The sequence below is a fragment of the Ranitomeya variabilis genome, chromosome 1 (genome assembly GCF_051348905.1).
Source record: "Ranitomeya variabilis isolate aRanVar5 chromosome 1, aRanVar5.hap1, whole genome shotgun sequence".
Lineage (NCBI taxonomy): Eukaryota > Metazoa > Chordata > Amphibia > Anura > Dendrobatidae > Ranitomeya > Ranitomeya variabilis.
The window spans coordinates 638,218,186-638,244,509 of record NC_135232.1 but is presented as its reverse complement, the minus strand read 5'-3'; the positions used below and the strand labels follow the sequence as shown (position 1 = coordinate 638,244,509).

The 26,324-nt window shown below is 45.4% G+C and overlaps 1 protein-coding gene across 2 annotated transcripts in view; it reads right to left on the bottom strand.

The window, feature by feature from the left end:
* Positions 1-210: 210 nt before the first annotated feature.
* The window catches only part of AP4S1 (adaptor related protein complex 4 subunit sigma 1), a 61,348-nt gene continuing 35,234 nt past the window's right edge, over positions 211-26,324 (bottom strand). The window contains exon 8 of one of the 2 annotated variants that reach the window (XM_077261006.1): positions 211-2,708. In XM_077261006.1, the coding sequence (XP_077117121.1) occupies positions 2,580-2,708 (129 nt within the window). In that variant the 3' untranslated portion in view covers positions 211-2,579. Of the gene's footprint in view, positions 2,709-20,397; positions 20,748-26,324 lie in introns of those variants that run through there. The other variant, XM_077261000.1, reaches the window with a different exon arrangement.

Genomic DNA, 26,324 nt, shown 5'->3' with positions numbered 1-26,324 from the left:
CCACTCCTCTCCTGGTTTTGGCTTACAAATACTGATGGAAAATACTGACCAAATACTGAATGTGTGAACGTGGCCTGAAAGTGTTAAGCATTCCTTTTTTAATGATTTAAGCTCTTTGCGGATGCTTTTCACTTAGAACTTTTGCTTCACAAAAATGCTGTAGTTCATCATATTATTGGACACAAAAAAAGTCTACATAAGAGAAGAAAACCAGGTTACCCAATGTGATTTTATTGCTTGGTTCTCACTGCTACAATAAAAGGTATGTAAAAGTATCAAAAGAGCAGTTTTGCCATTCTTCTATTTTTTTTTATTTTATTTTTTTTTTATGAAAAACATTGCACTCTAATGTTTATATTGAATGTAAGGATAGGTTTGCACCGTGCATAAAAATTACCCCCTTGAATGGGCCTAAAAAATGTGCCCCAATAGCAACATTAAATCCATGTTCGGGCTCATTCCTTGTTCCGCATGTCTGAGTGATCTGGGGGGGAAAGTAAAGCCACTTTTCTGCTATTGCTCCTAGTCACAGATAAACCTTGTATGAGAAACGGCACACAGAAAAGAAAAAAAATACAATATTGATGCAGAATCCATAAAAACTACAAAATAAGTACAAAAACCCAGAAACCACTAATAAGGTGCAAAAAAAAAAAAAGGGCCAATTTCTCCTGGTCAGAATTGTACGAACTGATATCACCTCTAGCAGCAACGTATAAAATATACACACAAGAGAGCACACCCCGTACACTGAATGCAAACAGTACACGACCCTGGCCGTAAATCCGATCATAGTTATTACATGCAAAACCAGTGCACCATCCCTGACACAATCACCTAAAATACACAATGATGCTGCAATCGGGATAATACATCGATAACAGGAGGCGGTAACCAAATATCTTCTATAGAACAGTCAATGAGTCCTCCTAGCCGAAGCCGGGATGGGCAGCGCCTGCACATGTGCATAATGCACTATTTTATTGAAGATACTGAATGTGGGGATTCGCAGTGTCTCAACAAAATAGTGCATGATGCGCATGTTCTGCCTGGCACCATACTATTGAAGAATTCTACTACAACGTCAACCTAGCAGTGTGCACGTGCCGGCCATAGTGCCTACATTGCTATTATTCCTATGGCCAGCGTGTGCGCACTGATATGTTGACGTTGTAGTAAATTACTTCATTAAAATAGCGGTGGAGTCAGGGCATGCGCATACTGCGATCTTTGCGCCATTTTATTGAAGGCTCTACAACTGTACCAATAAAAATGCTCACCTCCCGTCACAGAACGGGTTCAGTAGATAGTACATTATAATGGAAGAGGTCATGACGTTCACTCTCATAGTACTGATAATATAAAATTGTGAAATCCACTAATAAAGCATAGTCCTGCCCCCCAATATGCAATAAGTATGTTAGAAAACCCATGGGTCTGTTATAGCAATACAGGCCTAGGAGGTGTAATGCATTGTGCGAAGTGTGTGCCCTATACCAGCACTGGACAAATCGCAAAAACATGCTAAGGCTAGGTTCAGATTGCGTTAGTGCAATCCGTTTAGCGCTAGCGGATTGCGCTAACGCAATGTCTTTTTCGGGGCCGCGTTCAGGGGTCGCGTTAACGTCCCCGCTCTCGCAGATCCCCGATCTGCGAGAGCGGGGAACGGACCTCTGGCGCGCCGCGGACGCTGCAAGCAGCGTCCGAGGCGCGCTACAAAAGACCGGCACATCGCTAGCGCGTGCCAAAAATGACACGCGCTAGCAATGCGCTCTAACATTGCCGGCAATGGGAGCGCTAACGGACGCGGTGCACGGCGTTAATTTCGCCGTGCAACGCTGTCCGTTAGCGCTATCCCATTAACGCAATGGGAACCTAGCTTAAGGGTATGTGTCCACGTTCAGGATTGCATCAGGATTTGGTCAGGATTTTCCATCAGTATTTGTAAGCCAAAATCAGGAGTGGGTGATAAATGCAGAAGTGGAGCATATGTTTCTGTTATACTTTTCCTCTAATTGTTCCACTCCTGGTTTTGGCTTACAAAAACTGATGGAAAATCCTGACCAAATCCTGATGCAATCCTGAACGTGGACACATACCCTAAGAGGAAAACCTCACACCCAGGGTTCAGGTGACCCAGACGCCCCACACGCAGCGCTGCAATCTCTGACATCTGAGCCCTTAATGATGAATTTATGATGAAGTGAGAAACTTTCCATCCTGCATGACTTGTTGGTGCAGCGTGTTCACACATCGTGCTGTTTGGACATTGCCTCCTAGGGGTTAATACCGCTCTATAATAGTCACACTTAGCTGTTATTTTGGGGCACAAAATTTATATATAGTTATTGTGCCATAAACTGACATTTGTGGCCGTAATGCAGATCTGGAAATAAGAATGGTTATGGGTGGTCTGCACGTTCCTACTTGCGCATGGATAACTGTGGACCCACCACTCATCATCTGGTAAGTGACTGTCCTCAGTAGGCTTCAATGATGGCGGATTTTAACTCCAAGTATAGAATAAGAAACCTATGAAGACTTTGGGAGGGGGTAGTCCATGAGCATCCAGGACATTGTCAGCTGTCTCCAACTTTATCGAGCACTAGAAGTGGAGCGAGAATCCGGCTCTTGTTTGTTTCTACGGCGCAGCCATTTAACACCATCTCATCCAAAATAATGTGTACCTTGTCCAGATTGAACATTATCTGTATGTCAGAGTGAAGGAATAAATGGTCTGTATATCACTGAGATTTTACAGAAAAAATGGTTAGAGAATACGACAAATTCTTTTTTTCTTAACAGAATCAAGAAATCAGCGTCAAAATAAGTAAACATGGTTACGATTATGAGAACAGTGGCCAATTTATGCATGCATTTTTACAGCGGTAAGGTCAAAAGGGACTGTTTTCTCATGACATAATGTACTTTATGATGGTGGTAAAATTTATTCGCCATGACTTGAGTTTATTTATGAATAAAACTGAAAATTGGCAGAAATTTAGAAAATTTTGTAATTTTCAAACTTTTAATTTTTATGCCCTTAAACCAGAAAGTTATGTCACACAAATTAGTTAATATATAACATTTACATCAGCACAATTTTGGAAACATTTTTTTTTTGTTAGGAAGTTATAAGTTAACCAGAGATTTCTCATTTTTACAACAAAATTATTGGGGAAAGATTGTTTCTAGGAATGCTCGGTTCCGATAATCATGCAGTGTAATTGCACATGTACTCTGCCCACTGAGCTCATGAACCAAGTGTAGGCAAGGATTGGTGTAGAATCGGAAAAGGAAAATTCAGATTTTTTTCTATAGACAGTATCAAACTTGTCCACAAACTGCGTGTGTCATAGCATACAAAACCCAGGGACAGGATGCGACCGTCCCGGCTGAAAACCACTGGTGAATGAGCTGCTGGGAACGAAGTCCAGTGACCGGAGGTAACCTCTATGACGTCACCCCCAGGCACTAACGCTGCGTTCCCAGCAGCTCATTCACCAGTGGTTTTCAGCCGGGACGGTCGCATCTTGGCACCGACCAGGTTGAAAACTAATTATCCCTCAGACATGGATAACGGCGTGGGACACAACGACGGACAGGTATGGTATATTATTGTTGGTTTTTTATTTTACTTTTATTACAGGAACTAGGCGTTGCTGCAAGTATGGTTTAATTGAGAATAATAAAGGAGTCTGTGTAATTTTTTCAATTAAAGGACTTCATTCTGGCTGTGCCTTTATTTAACATGTAACTATAGACACCTCTCCATTACTAAGCCATGTGCTTGATGTCACCTGACAATACAAAAGTGACATCAACCCCACAAATATGAACCCCCACTTGCCACCGCTACAGGGCAAATGGGAAGAACCGGGCAAAGCGCCAGAATTGGCGCATCTAATAGATGTGCCTTTTCTGGGCAGTTGCAGGCTGCTATTTTTAGGCTGGAGGGGTCAATATCCATGGCCCCTTACCAGCCCGAGAATACCAGCCCCCAGCTGTGAGCTTTTAGCAAGGCTGATTGTCAAAAATGATAAATAAAATAAATAATAAAAAAGAAAAAAAAACAGTGTATGGACCCCTCTATTCTTGATAACCAGCCTTGCTGGCAGCTGAGGGTTGCAGCCCCCAGCTGTGAGTTTTACCTGGCTGGTTATAGAAAATGCAGGGGAACCCACAACGTTTTTTTCATTCATTTATTTTATTTATTTATAGCACAGGCGGCAGCTGATGAATACCCCCATCAGCCACTCCTGCTGTCACTGTTATTAGCAGCAGCAAGGATAGGCTGATGATGGGAGTAATAGTCCCATCAGCAGCCGCCTGCTCTTTTATCACTTAAATGTAACTCTCATCATTCTCCCCTGCTCGCGTCGATTGCTAGCAGAGCAGGGGAGAATGATGAGAGCCGTGTTCAGCACCAGGTGAGGGGGAACAGTGCTTACTGTAATGCTTCTTCCCTGGCGCTGATGCATGTCACACTGATGACATCCATGTGCGTTATGCGTATGCACATGTGCAGGACGTTTTGTGACCTGTGCTGACTTTAAAAAACGGACATGTCAGCGTGTTTAATCCATGGACACACGGTCCGTGGAAATACACTGACATGTGCACAGACCCATTCACTTGAACAGGCAAATAGCGCTCCGTCCCTCCAGAGTCTCTCCATATGGTTAAGTAGTACTATTACAGCCACATACGGGGTATTGCCACGTTCAGTAGAAATTAGCACTCCGCTCCTGTAGCGTCTCTCCGTATGGCTAAGTAGTACCGTACAGCCACATACGGGGTATTGCCACGTTCAATAGAAATTAGCACTCCACTCCTGTAGCGTCTCTCCGTATGGCTAAGTAGTACCGTACAGCCACATACGGGGTATTGCCACATTCAATAGAAATTAGCACTCCACTCCTGTAGCGTCTCTCCGTATGGCTAAGTAGTACCGTACAGCCACATATGGGGTATTGCCACGTTCAGTAGAAATTGTGGGACAAATTTTGGTGCCATTTTTACCCATTTTTTGTGTGAAAATGTAAAATCTTTGGCTACAACAAAATTTTGGTGGTAAAAATGTAGTTATTTTGTCTTCACTTCCCAATGGTATAAAATTCTGTGACACACCTGTGGTGTCAATATGATCACTGCACCCCTAGATGAATTCATTGAGTCGTGTAGTTTGTAAATTGGGGTCACTTATGGGGAAATTCTGCTGTTTTGGCACCTCATGGGCTCTTCCAGTGGGTTGTGGCACCTGCAAACCATAACAGTAAAATCTGGCGCTCCTTGCCTTCTGAGCTTTGCACTGTGCTTGAAAAATATTTCCCGATTACATATAGGGTATTGGCGTACTCAGGAAAGAATGCACCTCAGTTTGTTGTAGAAAAATTTCCTATTAGCCCTTAGAAAAATTAAAAACTTAGGGCTAAAACATTTTAGTGGTAAAAATGTAACTTACTCTTACTTCACGGTTTAGTGGTATAAAATTCTGTGAGGCACAAGTGGTGTCAATATGATCACTGCACCACTAGATGAATTCATTGGGGAGTGTAGTTTGTAAAATGAGTTCATATATAGGGGGGTTCTGTTACCTCAGGGGCTCTGCCAATGTGACATGACCCCCTCAAACCATTCCAGCAAAATCTGAACTCCAATATGGCGCCTCTTCCCTTCTGAGTATTCCCCTACATATGGGGTATTGGCATACTCAAAAAAAATTAAAATTGCTCAACAACTTTTGGGGTCCAATTTATCCTGTTACCCTTGGTAAAATACAAAATTGGGGGCGACTAGATAATTTTTGTGGAAAAATATTTTTTATTTTTACTGCTCTGCGATATAAACTTCTGTGAAGCATATAGGGTTCAAAGTGCTCACCACGCATCTAGATAAGTTCCGTGGGGGTCTAGTTTCCAAAATGGTGTCACTTGGGGGGTGCCCACTGTTTAGGCACATCAAGGGCTCTCCAAACGAAACATGGTGTCCAATCTTAATTCCAGCCAATTTTGCATTGAAAAGTTAAATGGCGCTCCTTCCCTTCCAAGCTCTGCCATGCACCCAAACAGTAGTTTACCCCCACATATGGAGTATCAGCGTACTCAGGAGAAATTGCACAACAACTTTTGGGGTCCAATTTCTCCTGTTATACTTGGTAAAATGAAAAAAAAAATTGGATCTGAAGTAATTTTTTTGTGAAAAAAAGTTAAATGTTCATTTTTTTTTCCTGTGAAGCACCTGAAGGGTTAATAAACTTCTTGCATGTGGCTTTGCATGCCTTGAGGGGTGCAGTTTTTAGAATGGTGTCACTTTTGGGTATTTTCTATTATATAGACCCCTCAAAATGACTTCAAATGTGAGGTGGTCCCTTAAAAAAACAAACAAAAAAAAACGGTGTTGTAAAAATGAAAAATCGCTGTTTGACATGATTTGACCCTTATAAAGTCCTAACAAAAAAACTTTGGTTCCAAAGTTGTGCTGATGTAAAGTAGACATGTGGGAAATGTTACTTATTAAGTATTTTGTGTGACATATCTCTGTGATTTAAGGGCATGAAAATTCAAAGTTGGAAAATTGGAAATTTTTAAAATTTTCGCCAAATTTCCATTTTTTTCACAAATAATCGCAAGCTATATCAAAGAAATTTTACCACTAACATGAAGTACAATATGTCACGAAAAAATAATGAAATAGTGTCAGAATCACTGGGATCCACTGAAGCATTCCAGCGTTATTACCTCATAAAGGGACAGTGGTCAGAATTGTAAAAATTGGCTTGGTCATTAACATGCAAACCACCCTCTGGGTTAAAGGGGTTAATCTACAGGCTTTCCAATAATAGGCCCTTTTTGTTGTCACTACTGGTTTAGGAGATTCATCTAACTAATATTGTGGCTATGTAGTGTCAATTATACAACCCCTGGCAAAAATTATGGAATCACCGGCCTTGGAGGATGTTCATTCAGTTGTTTAATTTTGTAGAAAAAAAAAGAAGATCACGGACATGGCACAAAACTAAAGTCATTTCAAATGGCAACTTTCTGGCTTTAAGAAACACTAAAAGAAATCAGGAACAAAGTTTAAAAAATTATTGAATCACTCAGTTCTGAGGAAAAAATTATGGAATCACCCTGTAAATTTTCATTCCCCAAACTAACACCTGCATCAAATTAGATCTGATCGTTAGTCTGCATCTATAAATAAGTGATCACACCTTGGAGAGCTGTTTCACCAAGTGGACTGACATGAATAATGGCTCCAACACGAGAGATGTCAATTGAAACAAAAGGAGAGGATTATAAAACTCTTAAAAGAGGGTAAATCATCACACAATGTTGCAAAAGATGTTGGTTGTTCACAGTCATCTGTGTCTAAAATCTGGACCAAATACAAACAACATGGGAAGGTTGTTAAAGGCAAACATACTGGTAGACCAAAGAAGACATCAAAGCATCAAGACTGGAAACTTAAAGCAATATGTCTCCAAAACAGGGAATGCACAACATAACAAATGAGGAACGAATGGGTGGAAACTGGAGTCAACGTCTGTGACCGAACTGTAAGAAACTGCCTAAAGGTACCTTCACACTAAGCGACGCTGCCGATCGCTGCAGCGTCGCTGTTTAGTCGTTGTGTGGTCGCTGGAGAGCTGTCACACAGACGGCTCTCCAGCGACCAACGATGCCGAAGTCCCCTGGTAACCAGGGTAAACATCGGGTTACTAAGCGCAGGGCCGCGCTTAGTAACCCGATGTTTACCCTGGTTACCATTGTAAAAGTAAAAAAAAAAAACACATACTCACATTCCGGTGCCTGGCGTCCGCTTCCCTGCACTCCTCCTGCATCCTGTCTCAGCGCCGAACACCTCCGGCATCTCCCACAGAGCAGAGCGGTGACGTCACCGCTCTGCTTTACGGCCGGCACTTACACAGGATGCAGGAGGAGTGCAGGGAAGCGGACGCCGGGCACCGGAATGTGAGTATGTGTTTGTTTTTTTTACTTTTACAATGGTAACCAGGGTAAACATCGGGTTACTAAGCGCGGCCCTGCGCTTAGTAACCCGATGTTTACCCTGGTTACCAGTGAAGACATCGCTGGATCGGTGTCACACACACCGATTCAGCGATGTCCGCGGGTGATCCAGCGACGAAATAAAGTTCTGGACTTTCAGCAACGACCAGCGATCTCACAGCAGGATCCTGATCGCTGCTGCGTGTCAAACACAACGATATCGCTATCCAGGACGCTGCAACGTCACGGATCGCTATCGTTGTAAAGTCGCTTAGTGTGAAGGTACCTTTAAGGAAAAGGAGATTTTTGTTTACTTACCGTAAAATCTTTTTCTCCGAGCCACTCATTGGGGGACACAGGACCATGGGTGTTATGCTGCTGCCACTAGGAGGACACTAAGTAGACAGAAAGATTAACTCCTCCTCTGCAGTATACACCCCTTCACTGGATACAATTTCAACCAGTTCGGTAGTAAAGCAGTAGGAGCATGAACAAAAAACAACTATGTCAAAACCAAAGAAGTAACAACAAGCCAAAACAGGCTAACAGGGTGGGTGCTGTGTCCCCCAATGAGTGGCTCGGAGAAAAAGATTTTACGGTAAGTAAACAAAAATCTCCTTTTCTCCTACGCCTCATTGGGGGACACAGGACCATGGGACGTACCAAAGCAGTCCCTGGGTGGGGAACAATATGCTAATATCCCATGTACCACTGGCTTACGGCTTAAGGAACTGCCGCTTGCAGGATGCGCCTGCCCAGGGCGGCGTCTGCAGAAGAGATAGAATGAATGTGGTAATGCTTGGTAAAAGTGTGCAAACTGGACCACGTCGCAGCCTTGCAGACCTGCTGTGCTGACGCCTGGTGCCGAATGGCCCACGAGGCGCCTACCGACCGAGTAGAATGAGCCTTGATCCCAGCTGGGATAGGAACACCTTTGACACGATAGGATTCTTGAATGGCTGACCGAATCCATTTTGCCAGAGTGGCTTGTGAAGCAGGAGAACCCTTCCTGGGCCCCTCTGGAAGTACGAACAGGACGTCTGACGTGCGGAAGGGAGCCGTCCTTGAGACGTACCGACGAAGAGCCCTCACCACATCAAGGGTGTGTAGAGCCTTTTTGATGCGATGGACCGGTGCCGGGCAGAACGAAGGCAGAACAATCTCCTCATTGAGGTGGAAAGAGGAGACGACCTTGGGCAAAAAGGTGGGAGAGGTCCTCAATACCGCCTTGTCCGGATGAAAAATTAGAAAGGGAGGACGGCAGGAGAGCGCAGCCAACTCCGAGACCCTTCTGATGGACGTGACGGCTACTAGGAAGACTACCTTCCAAGAAAGGAAGGTCAAGGAAACGTCCTGTAGCGGTTCGAAGGGAGTCTCCTGAAGAGCTCCGAGAACTAAGTTGAGATCCCACGGATCCAAGGGTGACCTGTAGGGAGGCGCCACACGGGAAACTCCCTGGAAGAAAGTTTTCACCGGCAACCTATTGGCAATCTTCCGCTGGAAAAAAAACTGACAATGCCGAAACCTGACCCTTTAGGGAGCTAAGGGCAAGTCCCGACTCTAGTCCGGACTGAAGAAACTCCAGTATGGAAGGAATAGAAAATACTAGAGGAGATCGTCCCTGTGCATCGCACCATGAGAAAAAAATTCGCCAGGTACGGTGGTAACTACGCATGGAAACAGGTTTCCTAGCTCTGATCATGGTGGAGGACACCCTGGGAGAGAAACCCGCTTGGCCTAGAATCCAGGACTCAACGGCCAGGCCGTCAAAGACAGGGCCCCTGAGTTCTGGTGTTAAATCGGGCCTTGTGAAAGAAGATCCGCGCGATCTGGAAGACGCCAGGGGACGTCGGCTACCAGCTGAACCAGTTCGGCGTACCACGCCCGACGCGGCCAGTCTGGCGCAACGAGAATCACTGGTACCCCCTCTGCCCTGATCTTTTTGATGACCCTCGGTAGTAGGGGAAGAGGAGGAAAAATGTACGGGAGGCGGAATTGGCGCCAAGGCAGGACCAGGGCGTCTACTCCGAGGGCCCGTGGGTCGAGGGACCGAGCAAGGAACTGAGGAACCTTGTTGTTCATCCTGGAAGCCATGAGATCCACATCCGGGGTCCCCCAGCGATGGCAAATCTGCTGGAAGACCTCCGGGTGGAGGGACCATTCTCCGGAGGCGATGCCCTGGCGGCTGAGGAAGTCCGCCGCCCAATTTTCCACACCTGGAATGTGGATCGCCGAGATGGACGAATGGTTCGACTCCGCCCAATGGAGGATGTGAGACACCTCGAGCATGGCCGTCCTGCTGCGAGTTCCGCCCTGACGGTTGATGTATGCCACGGCCGTGGCGTTGTCGGACTGGATTCTGACTGGATGACCTGCCAGAAGTCGGTGAAAGTGGAACAATGCTAGCCTGATAGCTCGAATCTCGAGGATATTGATGGCAAGGCGAGACTCTTGAATGGACCACCGCCCCTGGGCTGTGTGATGGTTGAAGACCGCTCCCCAGCCTATGAGACTGGCATCGGTGGTCACTACCAGCCACCGTACTGGGAGAAAAGACCTTCCCTGGGTTAGGGAGGACTTCAGCGTCCACCACCTGAGGGTCTTCCTGACCCGAGGGGACAGGATGAATCGGCGGTCGAGGGAGGACGGGTTGCCGTCCCAAGCCGACAGTAGCGCATGCTGCAGGGGACGGAGGTGAAACTGCGCAAATGGGACCGCTTCCATGGCCGCTACCATCTGCCCGAGAACTCGCATGCTGGCGCGAATGGAGTGGGATACTGGACGAGAAAGACGCTGGGCTCCCTGCTGCAAGGCCAAAGCCTTGTCTTGAGGGAGTATGACCAGACCGCGGGAAGAGTCCAGTATCATCCCCAGGAAGGAGATTTGTTGAGACGGATTTGGAAAAGATTTTTGGAAGTTTATCTTCCATCCCAGGCGAGAAAGAGTATCCACCGTGAGAACGACGGACTCTTCGCATGCTGGGTAGGAAGGACCTTTTATCAGCAGGTCGTCCAAGTACGGAATTACCACCACTCCCCTGGAATGAAGAATGGCCATGGCAGCCGCCATGACCTTCGTGAAAACTCTGGGAGCGGTGGCGAGACCGAAGGGCAAGGCCACAAATTGGAAGTGTTCCCCGCAAAAGGCGAAGCGAAGGAACTGCTGATGCGGAGGGAAGATAGGTATGTGCAGGTAGGCATCCTTGATGTCTATGGATGCCAGGAATTCTCCCTTTTCCATAGACGCGACCACAGAACGGAGGGATTCCATCCTGAAGTGTCGGATTTTTATGAATCTGTTTAGTATCTTCAGGTCTAGGATCGGACGTAGTGATCCGTCCTTCTTTGGGACCACGAACAGATTCGAATAGAAACCCTTGAATCTTTGTTCTAGGGGGACCGGAATGATGACTCCGTCCTTTTGCAGTGCCCGTATTGCCTGGAGAAACGCTTTGGCCTTTGACCTTTGAGGTCAAGACTGGAAGAAGCGTGTAAGGGGGGGGAGGAGGAAAATTCTATTTTGTATCCGGTGGACACCAGTTCTCTGACCCACTCGTCGGAAACGACTGAGAGCCAGGCTTGACGGAACAAGAGTAGACGTCCGCCTACTTTGTTGGAGTCCACCGGATGATGCAAGGAGTCATTGGGCGGAGGATCCATGGGATGCGGATCCCTTAGACCCGGGAGGTTTAGGCCTGGGTCTCCAGTTACGATTAGGTATGTAAGAGACCTGGGCGCCTCGGCCACCGCGCGAACCTCGTCCTGATGCGGGGGTAGAGGATGTAGAAGACCAGTTGGTATTGGACCGAAAAGGCCGAAATGGAGGTTGCTGCTGGTACCGAAAGGACCGGGTAGGCTTTTGCTGGGGGAGAAATTTACTTTTCCCTCCGGTAGCATCCGAGATCATTTGGTCCAATTTTTCTCCAAATAACTGACCGGCCTGGTAAGGCAGGGCTGTTAGAGAACGTTTAGAAGCCGAATCTGCTCGCCAATCCCTGAGCCACAGGGCTCTCCTGATGGAGATTGCATTGGCGGCTGCCTGTGCAGCGCAATTGGCTGCGTCCATAGAGGCGTTGACTATGAAGTCTCCGGCCTGCGCTATCTGGTTAACCAGTATGCTGGCTTCTGGAGGTAAATCACTGGTGTTAGAAGAAAGAGTCTCGGTCCAAGAAACCATAGCCTTAGCCACCCAAGAGGCGGCGAAGGATGGGAAGAAAGACGCTCCTGTAGCCTCGAAGGCGGAACGAGCCAGATAATCAATCTGGCGATCGGAGGGATTCTTAACGGAGGAACCGTCCGAAAGAGACAGGATGGTCTTGGACGCGAGGTGTGACACAGGAGGGTCCACCGAGGGAGACTGCAGCCAGTCTTTGACTAATTCCCGAGAAAAAGGGTATTTGGCCTCGATGGACTTTTGTCCTATGAAGCGTTTATCTGGGCGATCCCTATGTTTTTGTACAATCTCCTTAAAGTGAGGGTGAATGACAAAAACCTTTTTAACACGTTTAGATTTCTTGAAAGACACCACATGTTCGGGTTCCGATGCGGAGTCCTCAGTCACCTTCAGGGTCTGGTTTACCGCCTCAATGAGAGAGTCGAGAGACTCTTGGGAGGAGGGGGGTTCCTGAACGTAGGAAATGTCGGACTCATATTCAGAGTCATCCGAGTTTGGGGAAGGGGACCTGGAAGCAGAGCTTGCAGGTACTGAAGGGCCCGCTAGCTCATGGTCAGGGGATGAAACGTGAACACGTTTTCTGGAGCCCCGGGTAGAAAGTGACCGGGTACGCCCCCTGCTGGTAGAAGAATCCATACTGTCGTCTGAATCCTCCAGGGTCCGACCTGGAGGGGGGCCCCGGAGGGAGTTAATTGCCCTGGTTAGGGAAGCCACAGATCGTGACAGAGAGGTTGCCCACTCAGGGGGGCTAGGCTCTACCAGGTCGACGACTGCGGCATCGGCGACGGTACCGGCGTCGGCAAGGGGCGGCTGCACAGAGGGCAAGACGCAATCTGCACACAAAGGGCTAGTGTGGGCTCGGGGCAAGGCCGCATTGCAAGTGGCACATACAGTGAAAAACACTGTGTGCTTCTTGTTACCCTTTTTTGTCTCCTTGGATTGAGACATAGTGCCTTAGGGACAGAGCGGGCAGTATACGCAGGGAAAGGGTTAAGCTTTCTTGAAACAGCTTACCCACGGTCCTGTCTGTGTCCCCAGAGAGAGATATGGCGGTTCCTTGTCCAGGAGAGCGGACCCTATGAAAAAAAGGACCCGTCGCCCCCTTCACTCCGTTATATAAAAAATTAAAAATTTACATAAAATTAAAAAAATCAAAAATTAAAATAAAGTTGGGGTCTTGGAAAAAAGACCCAAGTGCCTCCTAAGACACTAAGCAAGAACTGGTTGAAATTGTATCCAGTGAAGGGGTGTATACTGCAGAGGAGGAGTTAATCTTTCTGTCTACTTAGTGTCCTCCTAGTGGCAGCAGCATAACACCCATGGTCCTGCGTCCCCCAATGAGGCGTAGGAGAAATGGGATTTACATACAGAAAAGCTAAACAAAAGCCATCATTAAAACCTAAACAGAAGAAAAACAAGGTTACAATGGGCTAAGGAAAAGCAATCGTGGACTGTGGAGGACTGGATGAAAGTCATATTCAGTGATGAATCGCAAATTGGCATTGGGCAAGGTGATGATGCTGGAACTTTTGCAAATTTCCACAGTCATTTATGATATGGGGCTGCATGTCAGGTAAAGGCACTGGGGAGATGGATGTCATTACATCTTCAATAAATGCACAAGTTTATGTTGATATTTTTGGACACTTTTCTTATCCCATCAATTGAAAGGATGTTTGGGGATGATGAAATCATTTTTCAAGATGATAATGCATCCTGCCATAGAGCTAAAACTGTGCAAACATTCCTTGAAAAACGACACGTAAGGTCAATGTCATGGACTGCAAATAGTCCGGATCTCAATCGAATTGAAAATCTTTGGTGGAAGGTGAAGAAAATGGTCCATGACAAGGCTCCAACCTGCAAAGTTGATCTGGCAACAGCAATCAGAGAAAGTTGGAGCCAGATTGATGAAGAGTACTGTTTGACACACATTAAGTCCATACCTCAGAGACTGCAAACTGTTATAAAAGCCAGAGGTGATGCAACAAAATACTAGTGATGTTTTGGAGTGTTTTTTTGTTTGTTTATCACGATTCCATAATTTTTTCCTCAGAATTGAGTGACTCCATAATTTTTCCCCTATGCTTGGTTAAAAAAAGTAACCATTACTGACTACCACATTTTTTGTTCTTGATTTCTTTTAGTGTTTCTTAAAGCCAGAAAGTTGCCATTTGGAATGACTTTAGTTTTGTGCCATGTCTGTGATCTGCTTTTTTGCTACAAAATTAAACAACTGAATGAACATCCTCCAAGGCCGGTGATTCCATAATTTTTGCCAGAGGTTGTAGCATCAAGCCACCTCTGTTGCTCCATACAACTAGAGCAAGTCCAGGCTACGAAGAGGGAAGTTACAAAAGGGCAGCCAAAAAAAAAAAAATGACCCAGGATCTATCTTTCTAACTCCTGAAGTTTGTATGGACCCTGCCATCACTCAAGCACCCCTTAGGCTACGTTCACATTTGCGTTGTGCGCCGCAGCGTCGGCGCCGCAGCGCACAACGCAAACAAAAAAGCAGCGAAACGCATGCACAACGCTGCGTTTTGCGCCGCATGCGTCCTTTTTTTAATTGCTTTCGGACGCAGCAAAAATGCAACTTGCTGCGTCCTCTGCGCCCGGACGCGGGTGCCGCAGCGACGCATGCGGCGCAAAACGCAAGTGCGACGCATGTCCATGCGCCCCCATGTTAAATATAGGGGCGCATGACGCATGCGGCGCCCGCCGCTAATGTGAACGTAGCCTTATTGTTCCTCTTTTATCTTTCAGAAATAGTTTGGATCCAGTTCTGAGTTGGCAACTGATGGATACCTTGCCTTAAAGGGAATCGGTCACCTACTTTTTCGTATATAAGATGCGGCCACCACCATCAGGGGCTTATCTACAGCATTCTGTAATGCTGTAGATAAGCCCCCGATGTAACCTGAAAGAAAAAGGGAAATTAGACTTACTGGTAATTCCATTTCCAGGTACTCCCTCAGGACAGCACCATGGAGGACGTCCTTCCTTGACCTATAGCGGGACAGGATCATAGAGAGGTTAAAAGGACCCTCCCACCTCCACCCTCCAGTGTTGTTTCAAAGTACCACCGAGGATGGAAATAAATGGTCTAAATGTGCCCTTACAAACATGTCTGTAATAACCATTAAACTGCTTCATCTTAATTTCGAGCCATGGTGACCCAAAGGATAAACGATCTGCCGGTAGATTAATCCCGAACAATCCTAAAAAACAAACATAAGGGAGGGAACTACGGGTGCTGTCCTGAGGGACAACCTGGAAATGGAATTACCAGTAAGTCTAATTTCCCTTTTTCCATTATGTCCCTCAGGAGAGCACCATGGAGAATACCAAATCAACTCTCCCAGGGTGGGTACAGAAGCTCAGGAATCAAAGTCCCAGGTAAAAAACAGACTAAAAATATAGAGGATCTGAAAGATCAGAAAAACCATAGATATCTAAAGAGATCCGCAAAGAAAATCACCGTAGTGAGTGTCTGATATACATCTATAATGGCCAATTTCAGTATGAATGTGGTAAGTGAAATAAGCATCAGGAGCAGAGAGTGAAATACACCCATTGTACTCCCATACCAATAATGACCCACAGCAAGTTATTTATTGTGATACTTATAGACATCGCAGCCCCAGAATAGGGTTAGAGAACCTCATTGCCCAGCAAAATATGGTGAAAGTCACAGCCACCACACAATGAGGACTGTACAGACCAATAATAAGCTGCATGTGCTTATACCCCAGGACTGTTCCTTCATCGGTCCTTCTGGGCTCAGGTTAAGCCTTGGTTACAGACCAGCTTACCGTACTACAAGGAGACCTGCAGGACAGAGGCCCTGGACTGCGGGAATATCAAACCAATAACAGTTAGTACATGGATAATGGCAGAGCATTGGGTGTACGCACAGTACTCATTCAGGAGATCACGTCTATTCCAAATCCTTAGATGTCTAACCCCAAGAAGGGTTATATATTATTGAAACTAAGGAATACACCATCCGGCAGGTAATATCTCCTGCCATTACCAATGGTCGGGCTTCTCATTAGAAGCTCTGAAAGAGAAACGTGGGTCATCACTCCTGTTTTACTGATGTTAGACACAGGGAGTCTGGACTCTGAATCGATGAAGGTGGTGGTGGTAGTTCTAGTAAAAATCTTCCGACACTTGAAATTATTCGGAACTGCATTTATACGAGTCATTAGTCCAGACATTATAAGTATGTCAACTTATTTGTCCATATATGCATATTACGCTCATACATATCCCAAGAGGCAATCTTCTCAGGGATCTTTATACACTCAGACTGCCATTGTGGGAGTAACCATATTCCATGGCTAGAGAAAAGTAGGTTTCTTCCTCGTAACAGAGGGAGATTATCTACTGTGAGGCAGTGAGACTATGGGGTCTTTAACCCCTTCCTGACATCTGACGTACTATCCCGTCGAGGTGGGGTGGGCTCGTATGACCACCGACGGGATAGTACGTCATACGCGATCGGCCGCGCTCACGGGGGGAGCGCGGCCGATCGCGGCCGGGTGTCAGCTGCATATCGCAGCTGACATCCGGCACTATGTGCCAGGAGCGGTCACGGACCGCCCCCGGCACATTAACCCCCGGCACACCGCGATCAAACATGATCGCGGTGTACCGGCGGTATAGGGAAGCATCGCGCAGGGAGGGGGCTCCCTGCGGGCTTCCCTGAGACCCCCGCGATGTGATCGCGTTGCTCCGAGGGTCTCCTACCTCCCTCCTCGCCGCAGGTCCCGGATCCAAGATGGCCGCGGCATCCGGGTCCTGCAGGGAGGGAGGTGGCTTACCGAGTGTCTGCTCAGAGCAGACACTTGGTAAGCCTGCAGCCCTGCACAGCAGATCGCAGATCTGGCAGAGTGCTGTGCACACTGCCAGATCAATGATCTGTGATGTCCCCCCCTGGGACAAAGTAAAAAAGTTTAAAAAAAAATTCCCCACATGTGTAAAAAAATAAATAAAAAAAATATCCTAAATAAAGAAAAAAAATATATATATTATTCCCATAAATACATTTCTTTTGCTAAATAAAATTAAAAAAACAATAAAAGTACACATATTTAGTATCGCCGCGTCCGTAACGACCCAACCTATAAAACTGCCCCACTAGTTAACCCCTTCAGTAAACACCGTAAGGAAAAAAAAAAAAAACGAGGCAAAAAACAACGCTTTATTATCATACCGCCGAACAAAAAGTGGAATAACACGCGATCAAAAAGACTGATATAAATAACCATGGTACCGCTGAAAACGTCATCTTGTCCCGCAAAAAACGAGCCACCATACAGCATCATCAGCAAAAAAATAAAAAAGTTATAGTCCTGAGAATAAAGCGATACCAAAATAATTATTTTTTCTATAAAATAGTTTTTATCGTATAAAAGCGCCAAAACATAAAAAAAATGATATAAATGAGATATCGCTGTAATCGTACTGACCCGACGAATAAAACTGCTTTATCAATTTTACCAAACGCGGAACGGTATAAACGCCTCCCCCAAAAGAAATTCATGAATAGCTGGTTTTTGATCACTCTGCCTCACAAAAATCGGAATAAAAAGCGATCAAAAAATGTCACGTGTCCGAAAATGGTACCATTAAAAACGTCAACTCGTCCCACAAAAAACAAGATCTCACATGACTCTGTGGACTCAAATATGGAAAAATTACAGCTCTCAAAATGTGGTAACGCAAAAAATATTTTTTGCAATGAAAAGCGTCTTTCAGTGTGTGACGGCTGCCAATCATAAAAATCCGCTAAAAAACCCGCTATAAAAGTAAATCAAACCCCCCTTCATCACCCCCTTAGTTAGGGAAAAATAAAAAAATAAAAAAATGTATTTATTTCCATTTTCCCATTAGGGTTAGGGTTAGGGCTAGAGTTAGGACTAGAGTTAGGACTAGAGTTAGGGCTAGGGTTAGAGCTAGGGTTAGAGCTAGGGTTAGGGTTAGGGCAAGGGTTAGGGCTAGGGTTAGGGTTGGGGCTAGGGTTGGGGCTAGGGTTAGGGCTAGGGTTAGGGCTAGGGTTAGGGCTAGGGTTGGGGCTAGGGTTGGGGCTAGGGTTGGGGCTAGGGTTGGGGCTAGGGTTAGGGCTAGGGTTACGGCTAGTGTTACGGCTAGTGATAGGGCTAGGGTTATTGCTCGGGTTAGGGCTAGGGTTAGGGCTAGGGTTGGGGCTAGGGTTGGGGCTACAGTTAGGGTTGGGGCTAAAGATAGGGTTAGGGTTTGGATTACATTTACAGTTGGGAATAGGGTTGGGTGTGTCTGGGTTAGAGGAGTGGTTAGGGTTACTGTTGGGATTAGGGTAAGGGGTGTGTTTGGATTAGGGTTTCAGTTATAATTGGGGGGTTTCCACTGTTTAGGCACATCAGGGGCTCTCCAAACGGGACATGGCATCCGATCTGAATTCCAGCCAATTCTGCGTTGAAAAAGGAAAACAGTGCTCCTTCCCTTCAGAGCTCTCCCGTGTGCCCAAACAGGGGTTTACCCCAACATATGGGGTATCAGCGTAATCAGGACAAATTGGACATCATCTTTTGGGGTCCAAGTTCTCCTGCTACCCTTGGGAAAATACAAAACTGGGGGCTAAAAATCATTTTTGTGAAAAAAAAAAGAATTTTTATTTTCACGGCTCTGCGTTATAAACTGTAGTGAAACACTTGGGGGTTCAAAGTTCTCACAACACATCTAGATAAGTTCCTTGGGGGGTCTGGTTTCCAATATGGGGTCACTTGTGGGGGGTTTGTACTGTTTGGGTACATCAGGGGCTCTGCAAATGCAACGTGACGCCTGCAGACCAATCCATTTAAGTCTGCATTCCAAATGGCGCTCCTTCCCTTCCGAGCTCTGTCATGCGCCCAAACAGTGGTTCCCCCCCACATATGGGGTATCAGCGTACTCAGGACAAACTGGACAACAACTTTTGGGGTCCAATTTATCCTGATACCCTTGTGAAAATACAAAACTGGGGGCTAAAAATCATTTTTGTGAAAAAAAAAAGAATTTTATTTTCACGGCTCTGCGTTATAAACTGTAGTGAAACACTTGGGGGTTCAAAGCTCTCAAAACACATCTATATAAGTTCCTTAGGGGGTCTACTTTCCAAAATGGTGTCACTTGTGGGGGTTTTTAATGTTTAGGCACATCAGGGGCTCTCCAAACGCAACATGGCATCCCATCTTAATTCCAGTCAATTTTGCATTGAAAAGTCAAATGGCGCTCCTTCCCTTCCGAGCTCTGCCCTGCGCCCAAACAATGGTTTACACCCACATATGGGGTATCAGCGTACTCAGGACAAATTGCACAACAATTTTTCGGGTCCAATTTCTTCTCTTACCCTTGGGAAAATAAAAAATTGGGGGCGAAAAGATCATTTTTGTGAAAAAATATGATTTTTTATTTTTACGGCTCTGCATTATAAACTTCTGTGAAGCACTTGTTGGGTCAAAGTGCTCAACACACATCTAGATAAGTTCCTTAAGGGGTCTACTTTCCAAAATGGTGTCACTTGTACAGGGTTTCAATGTTTAGGCACATCAGGGGCTCTCCAAACGCAACATGGGGTCCCATCTCAATTCCAGTCAATTTTGCATTGAAAAGTCAAATGGCGCTCCTTTCCTTCCGAGCTCTGCCATGCGCCCAAACAGTGGTTTACCCCCACATATGGGGTATCAGCGTACTCAGGACAAATTGTACAACAAATTTTGGGGTCTATTTTCTCCTGTTACCCTTGGTAAAATAAAACAAATTGGAGCTTAAATAAATTTTGTGTGAAAAAAAGTTAAATGTTTATTTTTATTTAAACATTCCAAAAATTCCTGTGAAACACCTGAAGGGTTGATAAACTTTTTGAAAGTGGTTTTGAGTACCTTGAGGGGTGCAGTTTTTAGAATGGTGTCACACTTGGGTATTTTCTATCATATAGACCCCTCAAAATTACTTCAAATGAGATGTGGTCCCTAAAAAAAAATGGTGTTGTAAAAATGAGAAATTGCTGGTCATCTTTTAACCCTTATAACTCCGTCACAAAAAAAAAATTTTGGTTCCAAAATTGTGCTGATGTAAAGTAGACATGTGGGAAATGTTACTTATTAAGTATTTTGCGTGACATATGTCTGTGATTTAAGGGCATAAAAATTCAAAGTTGGAAAATTGCGAAATTTTCAAAATTTTCGCCAAATATTCGTTTTTTTCACAAATAAACGCAAGTTATATCGAAGAAATTTTACCACTATCATGAAGTACAATATGTCACGAGAAAACAATGTCTGAATCGCCAAGATCCGTTGAAGCGTTCCAGAGTTATAACCTCATAAAGGGACAGTGGTCAGAATTGTAAAAATTGGCCTGGTCATTAACGTGCAAACCACCCTTGGGGGTGAAGGGGTTAACAGTAAGAGCCCTGGATCCAGTTTCATTTATCTTGGGAGCCGTGACTGCTGTAAGAGCCGCGAGTATGGGATCCTCTGCCACACGACAGTGCTGCTGCTTCACCACAAGGTACAGAAGGCAGTGCTGATGACCCTGGAAAACAAACCGCAACAGACTTATGTGACAAGAATCTGTCTGATTGCCGAATGTGGAGTTTGGGATGGATTAATAATAAAAACAACAATAATAAACTTTATTTATATAGTGTCAATATATTCCGCAGCGCTTTACAGTTTGACAGTTTCAAACACAACAGTCATAAGTAACAACCATATAATAATTAAAGCAAAATAAGACGACCCTGCTCTTGAAAGCTTACAATCTACAATGAGGCGGGGAAGATACAAAGTACAGGTGTGTATCAACAATATTTTATTTAGGCTAAGTGCACACGTTGCAGAATTGCCGCGGAAATTTCCACGGCAATTCTGCGCCTCCTGCCGCGGGTATATCGCATGCAGAATTGGCATGCATATACCCGCAGAAAACTAGCGTTTTGCAAGCATAATTAGCTTGCAGAATGCTAGCGTTTTCCAAGCGATCTGTAGCATCGCTTGGAAAACAGATTGACAGGTTGGTCACACTTGTCAAACATAGTGTTTGACAAGTGTGACCAACTTTTTACTATAGATGCAGCCTATGCAGCATCTATAGTAAAAGATATAATGTTAAAAATAATTTAAAAAAATAAAAAAAAATGGTTATACTCACCATCTGGTGGCCCGATCTCATCAGCGGCTTGCGTTCCTATAGATGCTGTGTGTTCAGGACCTTCCATTGACGTCGCGGTCACGTGACGTCATCGCGGTCATGTGACCACGACGTCATCGCAGGTCCTTCACACACACGTCGGAAGCTGCTGAGGAGGTCGGGCCGCCAGAAGGTGAGTATATCGCTATTTTTTATTTTAGTTCTTTTATTTTTTACCAATTATATGGTGCCCAGCTTACTTCCCGCATGGTGTGCACAGCCCCGTGCGGGAAGTAAGCAGATCAATGCACTCCTATGTGTGCGGAATCGCCGCGATTCCGCAAATTTAATGAACATGCTACTTTTTTTTCTGGAATGCGATTCCGCTCAGGAAAAAAATGCAGCATGTGCACAAAAAATGCGGATTGCATTCTATTAAATAGGATGCTTAATGTTAGCGTTTTTTTCACGGTTTTATAGCGTTTTTATAGCGAAAAAAACGCGAAAAATATGCTATGTGTGCACACAGCCTCACAATGATGGCACAACCATCTCAGGGGGTGGGGGATAGATGGAGACAGTGAATGGGCTACACGCACAAACATAAAATGACTGACTAGGGAACGTGATAGGCCGCTCTGAACAATGTGTCTTAAGGGAGCACCCAAAACTATGCAAATTGTAGATGGTCCTAATATCTTAGGGCAAAGCATTCCGAGGCGGAAGGAATCCTTCCTTTCAACTCGTGGGATTTTCCGCTCACGGGACAGTAGTATGTCCTTCTATAGGATTATAGAATGTATCAAAATGACGTATGTCATCTTTTAAAGCTAATTATGAAATAGACTTGCCTTTAGCACTCAAGGTAGAACCTACCTGAGAGACCTGTTCCAAACAGAAGAAATGCAGATTTTACTAAGCCAATTCAAGCATATCTGTTTGCTTGACTAAGCCCTGTTGTAAAGAATGAAGTAACAGAAGCTGGATCTGGGTCCAAAACACAAGGACTCCACATCCAGAGTTGAGGCCCAAGACAAAAATGTGAAGTGGTAGGCCGATGATACAACGTGCGGCCACACAACAAGGCACCTAGACAAAAGGTCTGATCCAGTGGCTCACAGCCAGAGGCGAAAAAGGCACCAAGCCCGACACTCTGATACCCCCTGCCTTGCAAAAGGGCACCGAAACCTTATAATGCAAAAAGATGCATATAGGACCTATGAAGCATATAGGAACTATGAAGCAATATAATGCAATATGATGTACAAAGTTACTATGAAGCGCTATGATGCATATAGCAACTATGAAGAAATACGGTGCACAAAGGCAATTTGAAGCACTATGATGCATATAGGAACAATGAAACAATATGATGTAAATAATGATGCAATATGATGCATGAAGTAACTATGAAGCGCTATGGTGCATATAGGAACAATGAAGCAATATGATGAATATAGGGACTATGAAGCAATATGCTGTAATATAATGCGCAAAGTCACTATGAAGCGTTATGATGCATATAGGAATCATGAAGCAATATGCTGTAATATAATGCACAAAGGCAATATGAAGCGCTGATGCGTATAGGAACCATGAAGCAATATGCTGTAATATAATGCTCAAAGGCAATATGAAGCGCTGATGCGTATAGAAACCATGAAGCAATATGCTGTAATATAATGCACAAAGGCAATATGAAGGGCTATGATGCACATAGGAAACCTGAAGCAATATGATGCACAAAGGCAATACGAGCACTATGATGCATATAGGAACAGTGATGTAATATGACGCACAGTCACTATGAAGCGCTATGATGCACATAGGAACCATGAAGCAATATGATGCAATATGATGCAGAAGGGCAATATGAAGCACTATGATGCATATAGGAACAATGAAGCACCATTATGCATATAGGAACCATGAAGCAATATGATGCAATAGGATACACGAAGTAACTATGAAGCGCTATGATGCATATCGGAACAATGAAGCACCTTGATGCATATAGGAACCATGAAGCAATATGATGCAATATGATACATGAAGTAACTATGAAACAGTATGATGCCACAGGGGCACTCAATATGATGCATAGATGTGCTATGATGCAGTATCATGCACGGAGGCACTCAATATGATGCATAGAGGCACTATTATGCAGTATTATGCACGGAGGCACTCAATATGATGCATAGAGGCACTATTATGCAGTATTATGCACGGAGGCACTCATTATGATGCATAGAGGCACTATTATGCAGTATTATGCACGGAGGCACTCAATATGATGCAGAGAGGCAGTATTATGCACGGAGGCACTCAATGTGATGCATAGAGGCACTATTATTATGCAGTATTATGCACGGAGGCACTCAATGCGATGCATAGAGGCACTATAATGCAGTATTATGCACGGAGGCACTCAATATGATGCATAGAGGCAGTATTATGCACGGAGGCACTCAATATGATACATAGAGGCAGTATGACTAGGCCATGCCTGAAGGTGCCAAACAAGAGACCAGACTTACACTTTTAAGCAAAGGAGCAATCTATCAGAGTTCCATATAAATCTCCACTCTGAACAATACATCTCATTTGTCAGACCGACTCCACCCGAAGGAGCTAATTAATGAGCCGCAGCTGGAGGGCAGTCTTCATGGAGACCATGTGCTGAATTAACACCTTGTGTCCTCCTATGGATGGAGTAGTTAAGTTGCAAAGAAAAGTGAAACACTTGCTTATTGAACCAGAAAAATGGAAAGCATGCTTCCAAAGTCACTCTGAAGCCCGATCATAAGGCTCTGTGCAGACAAGACCTGCAACTAACTAAAGTCCAGTCATGAGATGTAGCCTGGACATATGGCCCCACCATAGCCTAGAGGTCCAAGGCCTAGCTGCAAATGGGTTCCAGGTACAGCTCTGGCACAAAGGCATGAGACTAGAGTCAGCCCAGAGGCCCCGGCCATCGATGCAACATTAAACCAAGCACTCACCTGTGCTGGCTCCATACCTGCTAGAAGACAGGGGGAGCTGGAACGCCGAGAGCCTACCGTGGAAGGAAGCGGCGTCCATTCAGAAATGCTGCATTACTGCCTGTGCCCCCTTCCGTGTTCCATTGTGGAACGCACGCCGATCAAATGTGCCGGCGCTCCTCTCTGCCGTCACTGGGAGCGCAACGGCCTTCTCCACCACACGACTTTCGGAAGAAGCGGTGTTTTGCCGGTCAGCGTCCGAGCCGAGAGCCCCCCACTGGGAGGAAGCGGCTCTACCCAGGAGCCCGTCCGCTCGACTGGTCTCTGGGGCTGAGGGACTCCCCACCGGGGAGTTTCCACCCTGGGCTACTTGACAGGGGGAAGGATTGGACCTGCCGCACGATCCCCCTAAACCCATCACACAGGCTGATGGCTGAGAAACCTCTCAAAGAGGAGTCGGCCATGGTCCGTCTGACCGGGAAAAGGGAAGGCTGAGATCCCCGAATTCTGAGTCCATCTGGTACAGCACTGATAGCTGAGGGACCTCTACCCAGTGAGGTGTCGGCCACGGACCACTTGACAGGGGGAAGAGAATCCACAGGATATCTTCGCTCTAGGAGCAACCTCTCATACAACCGTCCCTGTAGGGACAGGAAAAAACACTGGAGGGTGGAGGTGGGAGGGTCCTTTTAACCTTTCTATGATCCTGTCCCGCTATAGGTCAAGGAAGGACATCCTCCATGGTGCTGTCCTGAGGGACGTAATGGAAAAACAAGTTATATTATACTCACCTGGGGGGTGGTCCGGTCCGATGGGCGTCGCAGGTTCCGGTCCGGTGCCTCCCATCTTCATGTGATGACGTCCTCTTCCTTGCTTCCTGTCGCAGCTCCTGCGCAGGCGTACTGATTTGCCCTGCTGAGGGCAGCATAAAGTACTGCAGTGCGCTGGGCTTCTCGGACCTTTCCCGGTGCCTCCGCAGGCGTACTTTATCTGCCCTGTTGGAGCATTCACCTTCGAGCTTAAAAGTTGCCAAGCCTTAAGCGTGTGACTGCAGACTTAATCCTCACTGTGCACACACTGCAAGCTGTGAGGATTCTTCAGTGTCAGCCACCTGACTACAAGTGTGTAGTATGCATACTACAGGACAGAATCCGACTAGACTATTTCCGGCCTTGCACAGTACACTTGCATAAAATACGCCGGAATCTGAATAGTTGGATAGTAGCCTGGAGTATGCATATTGCTCCTTTGATGTGTGACTTCAAGAAAATGGAGCTGGCAGTCAAGCAGCAGAAGGCAGCACTGGGTGAGAAATAGAGCTGGAGTGACAGAAGAGCTTCCAGTGATGCTATAAAGTATGACCCTTGGAACAGTTGAAAACTAAGTCCCTGATTCATTAACAACGATGGTTTTCTCCTCGGTCTTGAAGAGACATATTGCTCCTGATACAATAAACAAGTAGTGTGCACCTTGGCACAAATCTTACGCCAGTTCCTGACTAATTCATGATGAGTAGTGGTGTCGTGTCCCCGCCACGCCCCCATCTCACCTATTTTGGCAGAACTGGGGAAAAAATGCCAAAGTACTAACTTTTTGTGCCGTTCCAAAGCTAATTCAAGACCGAATACTGTCAAACGCTTCCCCTGGAAAAAGCTAAACGTAAAATGCGTGTCGGGGTGTCAGCGCCACTTAAAGGTACAGTACCCACTTACTATCAATTATGTTTTTTCACTCAGCTCTCTTTGCTTCAATCCTTCATTACCAGCAAGGTTTTTCTTAAGGGACAATAACCTCAGGCACGTCAATTTACTGCTACTTACATTGACCCTATGCACAAGGATATCTATTGCATGTGAGCGAAATAATTGCATCATTTTTTCGATTGGGGTATATGGATAATTTTTTTTGGAAGCTGTTTTGCTCCTTAATGATTCTGGTATGTATTTCCCTTCTTCCTGCATTGGTAGAACCTTACAAGAATTTTTTGTATCTAATA